Source organism: Hypanus sabinus, chromosome 7, assembly GCF_030144855.1.
Source record: "Hypanus sabinus isolate sHypSab1 chromosome 7, sHypSab1.hap1, whole genome shotgun sequence".
Classification (NCBI taxonomy): domain Eukaryota; kingdom Metazoa; phylum Chordata; class Chondrichthyes; order Myliobatiformes; family Dasyatidae; genus Hypanus; species Hypanus sabinus.
This window is the reverse complement of record NC_082712.1, coordinates 87,601,094-87,615,560: the sequence shown is the minus strand read 5'-3', so window position 1 is coordinate 87,615,560 and position 14,467 is coordinate 87,601,094. Positions and strand designations below refer to the sequence as shown.

Genomic DNA, 14,467 nt, shown 5'->3' with positions numbered 1-14,467 from the left:
CACCAATGCATGCTCTCTACGGCGTAGAGCCTACGCAGAAGTGAAAATCAGGGCTTCGGCATAGCCCATATGCACAAGTATATATCAGCCCCAAGACACAGACCATAATTAGGCCATTCAGCCCATCAAATCTTCTTCACCGTTTGATTATGGCTGACTTATTTTCACTTTTAACCCCGTTCTACTTGTGTAACTTCGGTGGACTGGTTGGACTCAGAGTTAACCAGAGAAAGACTGACACCATGACCCTCAATGGTCTCTTGTTCCCATCAAGGGATAGGGCATCGATTTATCCAGCAGATTCACCTAACTGGACAGCATCACTTAGCAGGATGGCAGGACCAATGACGACATCCAGTGCAAACTCAGCAAAGCTAGAAACATCTTCAGGTCAATGAGCAGCATGTGGGGATCAACCAAATACAGCACTCTCGTACAAGTCAGAAGGCTGGCGCATGTCAGAGAGCAAATTTGCCAAGCTATAGCCATTCCACACCACAAGCATCCAGCAGATCCTCCGTATCTTCCAGCCGTGAAAGCTCTCCAATCGTGTCTTGGTGCTTTAGTGTCATCAAGAGGACATGGCCACAATCATGATAAGGAAAGACAAAACTTAATTGGACCCCTGAAGGGTGGAGGAAATGTGGGAGACCAAAGGCACCTTATATTTGTAGCACAAAGGCAAAAATGAGGACCCTGAACTACACTCAGGGCACAATGGACAAGATGGCCAAAGATTGACAGAGATGAAGGACTTTCATTGCTGCCCTAAATGCCAGCTGCTTAAGTCAACTCATTCTCGTGCCTTCTCCCCGTGATCTTTAGTTGCCTTACTAATCAAGAACTGATCAACCTCTATTTTAAATTTGCCCAATGTCTTGGCCTCCAGAGTTTATCTGTGGCATTGAAATCAAGAGATTCATCACCCTCTGGTTCAAGAAATTCCTCCACATTTCTGTTTTAAAGGGATGCTCCTCTATTCTGAGGCTGTGCCCTCTGGAACTACGCATACCCATAATAGGAAAGATCTTCTCCATGTCCAGTCTATCTAGACATTTCAATATTTGATAAGTTTCAGTGAAATCCCCTTCCCCGCCCATTCTTCTAAACTTCAGCAAGTACAGGGCCAGAGACATCAAAGGCTCCTCATATGTTAACCCTTTCATTCCCAGATCATTTTCGTAAACCTTTTCTGATCGCAGTCTAATGGCAGCAATGTTTACTACCTATTCATAGATACAGCACGTAACAGGGCCTTCCAGCCTGAGTCTGTGCTCCCCAATTACATGATCAATTAACCTACTAACCCATATGTCTTTGGATGTAATTGGAAACTGGAAAACCTGGAGAAAACCCACGAGCTCACAGGGAGAACATACAAGCTCCTTACTTACAGGAGAGGAATTGAACCCAAGTCATTCCCCTTACTGCTACATTGCAGTGCCTTATTAGGATCGGATTTTGTACATCTCAACCTAGGAGCAGGTGAGGTCCCTGCCATACAAAGCTTGTCTGCTTGACCCAAACGCCCCAAATGTTGATGAATCCGAGGGATTCCGGGTTCATCAGTTCCTTCTCCAGCAAGTGGAAATCATTCCCACATGGAAAGATTGAGAGGAAGAGAACAAATGCATGAAGTGGGAAATTTATTAAGTCCGATGAAAACAAGGAATAAATATTACATTTACAGGGATGTGGGTGTAGGATCATGTAAAGTACAAGTACCAATACAAATCAGTTGAAGGCAAGACATGTTTATGCACTTACATTGAAACACCAATGCCCGGGAATGGAAGAGTCTGCAGAAAGTAGTGGATACAACTTATTCTATTACAGGCAAAGCCCTCCCCACCACTAAGCACATATACAAGGACCACAGCAACAAGAAAGCTGTATCCATCATCAAGGACCACCCCACCACCAGCATCTTCTCACTACTACCATGTATAAACATAGACTTGACAAAACAACCAATTGTGCAAATATTTAAAAAATAATACTGAGAGCATGAGTTGTAGAGTCTTTGAAAGCCAGTTTGTAGGTTGTGCAAAGTTCAGGACCTGCTGGAGCCGTTGGACACATTCGCCAGGTTCAGGAACAGTTATTACCCTACAACCATCAAGCTCCTGAACCAGAGTGGATAATTTCACTCAACACAAGACTGAACTGATTCTACAACTTAGAGACTCATTTTCAAGGACTCCACAACTCATGTTCTCCATTTTTTTTTACATTTGCACAATGTATGGTCTTGTGCACATTGGTTGCTTGTCAATCTTTATGTATAAATTATATTTTATTTCTTTATTTTCCTGCAAGGAAATGAATCTCAGGGTAGTATATGATAACATATAAGTACTTTGATAATAAATTGACTTTAATTACTTGATTTAATTACTTGACTTTAAAAACTTCAGTCTGGACTTTACACTGTGAAATACCAATGCAGTTCCAAGGCCAAAGAAGAAAATTATTCAGGCAACATTCTGTATCTGTATAAAATGGTACAGCTGATAAATTCAGAAATATAGTAACAGTCTCCTGCCAGGAGCCATTGCAACCTAACGTGTAATACATAATGATCCTATTTATCTTTACACCTCACCTCTATCCATCGTTCCTGCCCCATTGTTGAATACTCTTACCCTAGCAACACACACAAAATGCAGGATGAACTCAGAAGGTCAAGCTGCATCAATGGAAATTAATAAATAGTCAATGTATCAGGCCGAGACCCTTCTTCATGACTGAGAAGTGAGGGGGAAGATACCAGAATGCTTTTATTGTATACCTTCATCCCGTCAACAAATCTCTCCTACCTCCCATCAAATCAAAAAACATTCTTTTTGCTTTCTCCCTTTAGCCATCCTCTCCTTTCCCAACAATTTCCTTTCCCTGAATTCCTAGCTTTTATTCCCAACCTCCAGGTCTGAAGAAAGGGCAAAAAAAACCCAACAAACTCTGAAGGACAGGTAGCATTTGTGGAGACAAAGGGATAGTCAATGCTTAGGGGCAGCACAGTAGCATAGTGGTTAGCACAATGCTTCACAGTATCAGCAACCCAGGTCAAATACCCACCACTGCCTGTAAGGAGTTTGCACATTTTCCTCGTGACTGCATGGGTTTCCTCCAGGAGACCTGGTTTATTCCCACAGCCCAAAGACATAGCAGTTGGTAGGGTAATTGGTCATTGTAAATTGTCCTGTGATGAGGCTAGGATTAAATTGGGGGACTGCTGGGCAGCACGGCACAAAGGGCTGGAAGGGCCCATTCCACATCTGTATCTCAACAAATAAAGACCGAGACTATGGATCAGGTCAGTCTGTCTCTGATGAAAGATCACCCATCCAATAGTTGAATTCATTGTCATCTGCACAGATACATGGTGAATATGTGGGGGCATAATTTTAATGTGATCGGGGGAAAATATAGGAGAGAAGTCAGAAATTGTTTTTTTTTTTAAAAACACAAGAGAGTGGTGGGTGGGTGGAACACCCTGCCAGGCATGGCGGTGGAAGTAGATACATTAGGGCATTTAAGAGACTCTTGGATAGATAGGTACATGGATGACAGAGAACTAGAGAGCTATGTACCGTCCTGTACTGTTCTACGCTCTCCATCAGAGGTTCCCAGCCTAAGGTCCACAGATCCCTCGGTTAATGGTAGGGGTCCATGGTGTTAATAAAAAAGGTTGGGAAACCCTCCTCTGCATGTTCTACAATGTTCTTTTGCACATTGGTTGTATGTCAGCCATTGATTCTCTTGTACTTCTTTGTTCTACTCTGAATGCCTGCAAGAAATGAGTCTCAAGGTTGTATATGTACTTTGATAATAAATTTTCTTCGAACATGTACGAGCAGGTGCAATGAAAAATTTCCTTCCAGCAGCATCACCAGCACATGCATCATGTCAGCAGCATTCATAAGAAAGACATACAGTAAACAAAATTCATAGCCAATTTTTACAAGATTGTTACCTTAACATCCAAAACATTAATTGCTTCTGTCCTCAAACACTGGCTGACTGGCAATTCTTAATTCTAATCCAGTTGAAAACAGGTTAAATAAAAATGAGCCTAAACTACCTTTAGAACTTTTTACAAGTTTAACTGCAAGATTGTTCATGGTCCAAACTTAAGTCATCTATGTGGAGGATGCCATTTTTAACAGTTTAGATCTTATGGCACAACAGTGGAACGAAACACATGTTTAGAGGAGCCCGTAAAACCCATCCACAGTTGTCTTGCAGGCAATACCTGAGATAGTCATATTCTTCATTTAGCTCCTCCTCAGACACGGTGCTGTCCAAATCAAAAGCATCCGTGTCCGACTCCGAAGACCAATCCCAGGTTTGGTTCTCTGACCTTCCTGCACAGTGGCCTTGCGTTCCTTCCATCAGTGATGCAGAATTCCAGTCAAGTTCCTTTTCTGTCAAAAGAAATGGCAGCTAGGTTAAGTTGCCCTAAAAGCTGCAAAGCGGCTGTAAGGACGGGTATGGTTTAGTTATTGAATTGTACAAAATTACAGTAGGGAAGAGGCCATTTGGCTCCAGTTCCTTGAAGGCTGAAAATAGCCTTTAGGTTAATCCCATTTCACGGTTCTCAAAAGTACAGTGCACCCAGTTACCATCAGCAACCTATCAGGCAGCGACTTTGCCTCTGTCATCAGTCAGCGAGTGAAGTAAAGTTTAATTGGCTCCCATCCATTGTAAGGTAAGGGCAGTGGCAGGGACATTTTGTACCAGGACTGTTTAATTGGAAATGATGAATTCCCCTGCTTACTGTTATTTAAAAAGACTTTCCAGAACAGAAAGGGAAAAAAAAGTGTCAGCAATTTCCAAGACTCTGCAGAGCATGGGATTGAATCTCAAAACAGGGAAGCCATCAGCCCTCCCTCGATAAAAGTGTCCCAAACACCCGTGTCCCCATAACATTTGACAACTGGTCTTCTGAACCTTAACTCCAACCCTAATTCCACGTCCAATTGTTTTTAGATTTGTTTTAATCCAAAGACATACCAGGTAGGTTAATTGGTCATTGTAAATTGCCCAGAGATTAGGTTAAAGTTAAATTGGGGTTGTAAGTGGGTGGTTGTAGTGGCACGGCTTGAAGGGCCTATTCCATGCTGTACCTCTTAGTAAATAAATAGACTACCTTTCCTGATAGTACAGTCCAGTCCTTAAAATGTAAAAGATATCTTTATTTTTACTCCCATTCTATTATTTTTAGTTCTGTGCTTTGTTTTTAAATATATTGCAAGAAGAAGAATTTTCTTCCTTTATTGAAGCAAAATCACATAAGGATTTGATTATGTCTCACAAGTACAAGACTTGCACCAGACCACAGGTAAAGTTGCACAATGGCAGTATCGGGGAGAACAGCCACTGTTGGACTTACTAACCACACGACAGGCAGAGTTTCCCAGTTTGAATGCATTGGTCCTGACAAAGGGTCTTGGCCCAATACGTTGACAGTGCTTCTTCCCTATAGATACTGCCTGGCCTGCTGTGTTCCACCAGCATTTTGTGTGTGTTGCTTGAATTTCCAGCGTCCTCATGTTGGCTTCTGCTGTTAGATGCTTCAAATAAGAATCAGCAAGAAATGCAAGAGATTCCCCAAATGCTGGAAATCCACAACAATGCACAAAAAATCCTGGAGGAACTCAGCAGGTCAGGCAGTATCTATGGAGAGGAATGAACCATCGACGCTTTGAGCCAGGACTCTTCGCCAGGATGAAAAAGGTAGAGGAAAGAAGCCAAAATAAGGTGGGGGTAAGGGAAAGAGTACAAGTTTGCAGGTGGTGGGTTGGGGAGGGTGGGGAAGTGAGAAGCTGAGAGGTAACAGATGGATAAGATAAGGAAGGAGGAATCCAATAGGAGAGGAGAGTAAACCATGGAAGAAAGTGAAGGAGGACAGGCACCAGAGAGGGGTGATGGGTTGTTGAGGAGAAGAGAAGGGGTAAGAGGGGAGCCAGAACTGTGAATGAAAAAAGAACGGGATTGGGTAGAAATTACTTGAGGCTAGAGAAATCAATATTCATGCTGTCAGGTTGGAGACTACCGAGACGGAATATGAAGTGGTTTTCCCTCCAACCTGAGAGTGGTCTCATCATAATAGAAGAGAAAGCCATGCACCAAATGGGCAGTGGAATTAAAATGACTGGCCACCAGGAAATCCTGCCTATTGCAGATGGAGCAAAGTTACTCAGCAAAGCAGTCCCCGAATCTGCACTGGGTCTCACTGACGTAGAGAAGGCCACACCGGGAGAACCACATACAGTAGATGACCCCAAAAAAATCGCAAGTGTTCCCACACCTGGAAGAGGCCCTGAATGGTGGTGAGTGGGAGGTGAGGAGATCAGTAGGATGGATGAATGGACAAGGGAGTCACTAAGAGAGCATTCCCCCGCAGTAACCAGAGTCAAGCAGACTTCTTAAGTCCAGTCACTTTCCAGTGAGGACTGGTCAGAATAAAGCAGAGAAGGTGGTACGATGCTTTCTCCAGCTGAACAGGCTGGCACTAGCTAAGCTTGAAGGATGGCCAGCTTCTGGTATCCTTGGAAACAGCATAGCTTAGTGCTATTAAGGACAGGACAAACACTCCAGGAAGAGGAAAACAAAAATAAAGTGAGCAACCTGTGTTTCACTGGACGTCAAACGTTGCTACAAACTCCACAAAGGCATCTAGTACAAGACGGGTACCAAATCACAAATCAAGGAAATACTTACCTTCATCCCATGCTGGTCTGTAGCCAGTTCTGTTTTCAGGAGTGTGTTGTCCGCTTTGGCTTGTGGGACTTCCAGCCACCTGCGACGTTGCCAGAAACTCTTGCCTGGCTCCCGGACTTGACGATTTATTATCATCGCCTTCCATCCCTCTTTCAAAATATCGGCAAATTAAGAAGTTACATCATTGAAGGAGGTCCCAACACTAAGAATTGAAAATACAATAGCAGGTTACCAATCTTCACCCACACCTTGAAGCTCATTACTGAAAAGCATATGGTACAGTGAGCTGGAGGTAGGAACCGGCTGAAATGACATTGGCATTAGGTCAACTCTTAAGATACTTTTTAAGGTAGCCTATTTTCTTGAATATGAAAGGGATGTGTTATTATTCTTAGCTGTACAATAAAGAACTCACAATTATCATACATTTGATTCCTGGTCTGCTTTGCCTTTTGTCTTAATCAAGGTCTAATACTAGCAGTAACCTAGTAGCAGTTAGCATAGCAGTATTACAGTGCCAGTTAAAAGATTCTGGTTCAATTCCTACCACTGTCTGTAATGACTCTGTCTGCCAAACATGAAAAAAATCTGCAAACGCCGGAAATCGAAAACAACGCACACAAAATGCTGGAGGCACTCAGCAGGCCCGACATGGAAAAGAGTTAACAGTTGACATTTTGGGCCGAGACCCTTCATCAGGACTCAGGAAGTTTGTATGTTCTCCCTCTGACTGTGGGTGGGTTTCCTTCCACATCTCAATGACATACAGGTTAGGGTTAGCAAGTTGTGGGCACCAGAAGTGTAGCAACATGCAGACTACGTATGTTTCTTTGTTTCAATGTCCTTTTTTGCAATCCTAAATAGAGAAAGGCGATAAACACCAGTGTAAACACTGGTTTCAAAATTTGTGTCATGGCCTTTACTAGCAATGGAAGCGGGTTGACGTTAAAAGGGAAGGAGTCTAGGGTGGAATGAGACAATTAGATCACCAGATTACAGTTGTGCACCACAAAAGGATCAAAGCACTATCCATGGACAAGTTCCATTAAGTTGGACACAATATGAATAGTCAATGTGGCTCCCTCTCAGGCACCTCCAAGGCAAGTGGCATCGCCATTACTATTGTGACTTCCAAGGACTGGACAATGGGTGAGGAAAGGAAGAAGGTGGCAAACAGAAGTTCAGAGGCATTCGAGGAAAAGCGCAACTAGTGTGGGCAGCATGTTTTGGGTGAAGGATGAGGAGCTGGTAGTTAGGGTTAGGAATGAATGGAGGGAGGGGCATCTGAAGTCCAGTTTGAGTTGGGTGATTAGATTATGTCCAGCTGGCAGAGGAGACACAACAATGTTTGAGGAAAAGAGCATCTGGAGAAGGACCGAGGCATGGCAAGAAAGTGAAGGTCTTAGTGAGGGAGGGGCTGCGTGGCTACTGGAATCAGTGTTTGCCTGCGGGCACTTTGAATCATTTGCTACTTTGTGCATTCACCGCAGCAAACCCCTCCCATAGAAATGTCTGCTCATGGGAACTTGCCAGTCCGTACACAGCGAGCTCCCACAAATTGCACAGGAATACATATCAGTTGCTAATTAGTGCATGGAAAGCTCCCATAACAGTTATGTTCAGTAAGTGCAGAGGAGGCTCTTCTAGAGCAGGACCCAGGGAGCAGGAGAGTTAGAGCTGGGCATGGTTGACTGGGGGTGGGTCCAGTTGGGATAATGGAAGAAGAGTGTGGCACTGAGGAAAAGGAGTGTGACTGGGGGAGTGAAGGGCAAGAGCTGCAGAAGGGTCTCCTCTGAAGGGGCAGGAGGAAGAACCCAGGGAGCAGTTGATAGAGCTGGGCACGGCTGATAGTTGGGATGCAGGAGGATGGCGTTGGGGAAAAGGGGGTGTGGGTGGGGGAGGGGAGGGAGGAGGCGGTCCCGTCGAGGGAGGCGGGGCCTAACCGAGCGGGTCAGGCGCGCGCCCGACTTCGCAGCCGGCCCGTTGGCCCAACCGCCGCTTTCTCGCGACCCCTTCAAACGCGCGAGGGGCGTCCGTGCGCGTGCGCCATTAAGTGCTGTGAGGTGGGGGGGGGGTGCGGACCGCGTGGGGAGGGGGGGGGAATGGCGCCACCTTCCTCCCTCCCCTTCGGCACCGATTCGGTAAACGGGAGTTTTGCCTTCCTTCTCATTAACTCATTAATCTCACCCGTTTTTTTTAAAAAACAAAAATGTCGCCGTGTGTCTGCCGCTCTTCTCTGGGCCCCGGCCTGAGCTGGTGCGCAGCCTTTGTAAGGAGCGATGTCCCGGGCTGGCCGGTTCCAAAACCAACACTGACACATTAACTCCCGAAAAAAAACATTTTTTTTATTTCCGCCACAGGGACCCCGTGATCCCGATGAGGCGCCGGGGAGGGGAGAAGCTGATGGCTGTTAGGAGAGAGGCTGTAGAAAATTTGCGCGCAGCAAGCTCCCACGGATATTTATTTGTTTTGCGCACGGCGAGGGCTCACCTGGGCTCGGGCCGTGCACAGCAAGCTCCCACACACCAACAAAAAGTGTTTTGCCCAGGGGAGGCTCGAATTAGGTGCCAACCTGCACAGCAAAGCTCCCACAACAATGTCTATCCACGGACATGTCATATCAGGTGCTAGTTTTTGCACAGTAAGCACCCCCACACACACATCACAAAACCCTGGGTTGGTGCAAAGAAAGCTCCCACAAAAAAAAAGTTTGCTGATTAAGAGTTTCGTATCGGGTGCAAGTCGGTACGCAGCAAGATCCCACAACAACGCCTGTCCACGCTAGTTTTTGCCAGCAAACCCACCCGCGGAACCTAGTTTTGTGCACAGAAAGCTCCCACAAAAAAAAATTGGTTTGCCGATTGTAATCTTGCGTCAGGTGCTCATCTGTAAGCAGCAAAATCACACAAGTGTGGGTTTGTGCACAGTTAGCTTCCACATACACACACACACAAAAAGCTATTTTGCCCGCGGGAGGATCAAATCAGGTGCCAATCTGCACAGCAAGCTCCCACAACAAATTCTGTTCACGGACACTTCATATCAGGTGCTAGATTTTGCACAGAGCCCTCCCACAAAACCTTTGGGTTGGTGCACAGAAAGCTCCCACAAAAAAAGTTTGCTGGCTGTGCACAGCAAGATCACACACACACGCATAAAAGCAGTTTGGCCATGGGGAGGCTGAAATCAGGTGCCGAACTGCGCAACAAGCTCCCATAAAAAAAAGTTTGCCTGGGGGCACTGAATCATTTGCTACTTTGTGCATTCACCGCAGCAAACCCCTCCCATAGAAATGTCTGCTCATGGGAACTTGCCAGTCTGTGCACAGCGAGTTCCCACAAGTTGCACAGGAATACATATTAGTTGCTAATTAGTGCATGGAAAGCTCCCATAACAGGTATGTTCTTGGGAACTAATTTGCACAACAATTTCCTCCACAAGTGTAGATTTGTGCACAGAAAGTTCCCACAAAATGTTTTCCCCATAGGAATTCCTATCAGAAGGTAATTGGTGCACAACAAGACCACACAGACATGGGTTTGTGCATGGAAAGCTCTGACAAAGATATTCCTGATGGGAATTTCATATCAGGTTCTAGTCTGTGTATGGTAATCTCCCACTAGAGTGGGTTTGTGCACAGCAGGATCTGCCACACACACACAAAAAGCTGGTTACCTGAGACAGGTTCAAATTGGGTGCTGACCTGCATAGCAAAGCTCCCAAATTAATGTTTAGCCACAGGACGCTTCATATCAGGTGCTAATTTTTACACAGCAAGCTCCCACAGACGTGCGCTTGTGCATGGAAAGATCACACAAAAAAGTTTGCTCGTGGAATTTTCGTATTCGACACTATTCTGTATACAGCAAGCCTCCAGAAATGTGGTTTTGCGCATATAAAACTCCCACAAAAATATTTGGTCTTGGGAATTTAGGGGAATATTTGGGAATTATGGGAATGTGCAGAGCAAACTCCCATAAAAAAAATTGTCCTTGAGAAAATCAATCAGGTGCCAATTTGTGCACAGCAAGCTCCCACAAGTGTGGGTTTGTATTCCCAGAGGCAATGGTTTGCACACAGCAAGTTCCTGCGCATTAGTTTACGTGCAGAAAGCCCCAACAGGTTCATTTTAGCACTGCAAGGTCTCAGAAAACCATTGGTCTTCCATCTTTATATAGTGCCTTAAACACAACAAAATATCTCAAAGGGAGGAGTGCCCCCTCCTCTTTTCCTTTTTCTCATGATTCCCTGACTTCTGTCAGATTCCTTCTTTTTCAGCTCTTTAGCTCTTCTATCAGCTCCCAGAATCTCACCAGCCACCCCACCCCCCACTGTCCTCCTCACCTAGTTTCACCAACCACCTGTCAGCTTGTATTCCTTCTCTTCCTCCTCCGCCCCACTTTCTTATTCTAGCTTTTCCCCACTTCCTTTCCAGCCCAAAATAACGACTGTTTAGTCTTTTCTTCTGCCTGAACTGCTGAGTTCATCCGGCATTTTGTGTGTTTTGCTCTGGATTTCCAGCATCTGCGGAATCTCTTGTGTTTATAATCTCAAACAAAAAAAATGACATCAAGCCACATATCAGGGCAAGTGACCAGAAGCTTAAAGAGCCAGGTGTTCAAGAGTATTTTAGGTGGTAAATTGCATCACAACCATGATTCACTTTTGTCAACTTTATTCACCACATATATTTACATGTATTAGGAATTTGCTGTGGTGTGTTGGTCAGGGTAAGTCAAAAACAATAAGAATCTGTTAAAAGAAATTTCATTCTTTAAAGGTGTTTAGAGCTAATGGCTTTGTAGTAGAAATTCTGTTATTTCTTTTGTAACAATCTGCATGAAGCACATATTCCAAGCAGGAAATCTCCGGTATGAAAAAGAAAGCGATACCAGCCACATACTTGTTTCATCTGGACTATGATGATTCTTAGTCTTATTGCAATGCACTGCTACATAACAAATTTCATGACAAACGCTAGTGATATTAAACCTGATTCTAATATCAGAATCAGGTTTACTGACCTATCACTTCAATAAACTCTAAGGCTCCAATATTATTCTACGAAACAGAAATTTATGCATGTTAGAAACTACATATTTTCCACTTTATAATAACCACTAACTTTAATCACAAACTCCAAAAACCACTAATCCTCCCATTAACCACTAACCACATCCTCTGAATGTAACCTAAACCACTGGCTTTAAATTCTACCTCCAACTGCTAACCCCAAATCTTAACCCAAATCACTGTCCCCAAGCATTAATCCTTATGCATGTGCAGACAGAAAGCCATTAAGGTAATTCATAATGTAGAAAAATCCTGTTGCAACTTATGAAGTAAGTTTAAGTTTAGTGTCTTCTAACTGTACATGTATAGAACCAAATGAAACATTGTTCTCCAGACCATGGTGCACCAACACACAGCACATATTACCACAAATAAGTTAATAAAATGTAATTCAAAGTGCATGTAGTGCACAGCATAGATAAACTGTAATCAGGACAGTAAATAGGGTTAATTTGTATGGATAAGCATTGGGGAAAGTAATTTCAGATGAATGTGTAGAACTTTTCTAAACTGGAAATAATTTGAAAAATGTGTAGCTCAGGTGGAATCAGAATCAGGTTTAATATCACTGGCATGTGTCGTGAAATTTGTTAACTTAGCAGCAGCAGTTCAATTCAATACATAATATAGAAGAAAAGGAAAATAAATAAATAAATAAATAAATAAATAAATAAATAAATAAATAATGTGGCAGGAGCCTGAAATCATGCATATGAACAGTTCAGAAAAAGTTGAGTTGAGTTGTTCTCCGATCTTGGCAATTTACTTGCAAAGATTTCATCACCATAAGAGTAGATAACATCAGCTCTTTGATGATGATTGATCACTGATGATGCCTCCACAAATGGTGACAAGACATTTATAAGTAAATTACCAAGATACTATTTACAAAAACACAAATATATAGCTTGGATGCCTAGGACTTTTGCACAGTACTGGAGTAATTTTAATTTCCTTGATGTTAACATTTCCAAGGATTTGTCCTGGGTCCAGCACGTAAGTGCCATTACAAAGAAAGCACAGCAGCTTCTCTACTTTCTTAGAAGCAAGATTCTGGTGAAGTTTCAGTATGTAATTTAAAACTTTGTCAAAATGTGTGGTAGAGAGTATATTTTGACTGGTTGCAAAATGGCTTGGAATTGAAACACCAATGCCCTTGTAATGAAAAGTCTACAAAAAGTAGTGAATATGGTCCAGTCCATCACAGGTAAAGCCCTCCCCACAATTGAGCACATCCACACAATGCTGTTGTGGAAATGCAGCATCTATCATCAAGGACTCCCACCTTGTAGGTAATGTTCTCTTCTCACTGCTGCCATCAGGAAGAAGGTTCAGGAGCCTCAGGAGTCACACCCAGGTTCAGGAAAAGCTATTGCCATGAGGCTTTTGAACCACAGGCAATAAATTCACTCACCCCATCACTGAACTGTTCCCATTGAACCAGACTCACTTTCACGAACTCTTCATCTCTTGTTCTTGATATATATTTTTATTATTATTTATTTTTTCTCTTTTTGTATTTGCTAAGTTTGTTCATTTTTGTTTGCACATTGGTTGTTGTCCTTTCTGTTCAATATGGTCTTTCATTGACTCTAATGTGTTTCTTGTATTTACTGTGATTGCTTGCAAAAAATGAATCTCAGTGTTGTACATATATGGTGACATATATGTATGTACTTTGATAGTAAATTTCCTTTGGACTTTGAACTTCAAAAATCAGATTATTGAGTACAGGATTGGGATGTTGTATATGATGTTGATGAGGCCTAATCTGAAATGTTGTGTGCATTTCTGGCCACCTACCTACAGGAAATATATCAATAAAATTCAAAGAGTGCAGAAAAAAAATTACAAAAATTACAAGTGCTGGCAACATTTACCAGCAGGACGTGAGTTATAGAGGAAAGTTGAATAGGCTTGGGACTTTATACTCTGGAGCATTGGAGAATGAGAGATTTGATAGAGGCATTCCAAATTATGAAGGGTATAGGTAGAGTAATTGCAAGCAGACTTTTTCCATTGAGGTTGGGTGAGACTAGAGTTAGACGTCGTGGATTAAGGGTGAAAGGTGAAACATTTAAGGGCAACATGAGGGTGACTTTCTTCACTCAGAGGGTGATAAGAGTGTGGAAAGAGCTGAACTGATCGATGCAATTTCAATTTCAACATTTAAGAGAAATTTGGGTAGGTGCATGAATAGGAGAGGTATGGAGGTTATGATCCAGCGGCAGGTCGATGAAAGTAGACAGTTTAAATGGTTCAACATGGACTAGATTGGCCAAAGATTCTGTACTGTACTTTTCTATGACTCTGAGAAAATGAATCCCAGGGATGTGCATATATGGTGACATAGATGTACTTTGATAATAAATTATCAAAATTGAACTTTTAACTTCATAAATCAGAATATTGAGTTTTAACAGTAACTGGTTCCTTCCAATTTGTTTATTTTTCTTCAAATGAAAAAGAAAGTTGATGCCAAAGATCCCACGGCACTATTTTGAAGAAGGGGAGGAAGTTATCTCCAATGTTTTACCTAATAATTACTCCTGAATCAACATCACCAAAGTAGGTTATCTGGTTACTGTCACATTGGTGTTTGCAGAAGGTGGTGGGGTGGAGATATGTCTCTACCAAAGGAGGTGTAAAGCACTCCCTCTCTCCACTA

The 14,467-nt window shown here is 43.0% G+C and overlaps 1 protein-coding gene across 4 annotated transcripts in view; it reads right to left on the bottom strand.

The window, feature by feature from the left end:
* LOC132396946 (uncharacterized) overlaps positions 1-9,348 on the bottom strand; it is a 35,130-nt gene extending 25,782 nt beyond the window's left edge. Inside the window, exons 1-3 of one of the 4 annotated variants that reach the window (XM_059975093.1) lie at positions 9,217-9,348; positions 6,727-6,928; positions 4,256-4,427 (exon numbers count right to left, since the gene is read on the bottom strand). In XM_059975093.1, the coding sequence (XP_059831076.1) occupies positions 4,256-4,427; positions 6,727-6,871 (317 nt within the window). In that variant the 5' untranslated portion in view covers positions 6,872-6,928; positions 9,217-9,348. Of the gene's footprint in view, positions 1-4,255; positions 4,428-6,726; positions 6,929-8,913; positions 9,167-9,216 lie in introns of those variants that run through there. The other 3 variants (XM_059975095.1, XM_059975092.1, XM_059975094.1) reach the window with 3 other exon arrangements.
* Positions 9,349-14,467: the final 5,119 nt, after the last annotated feature.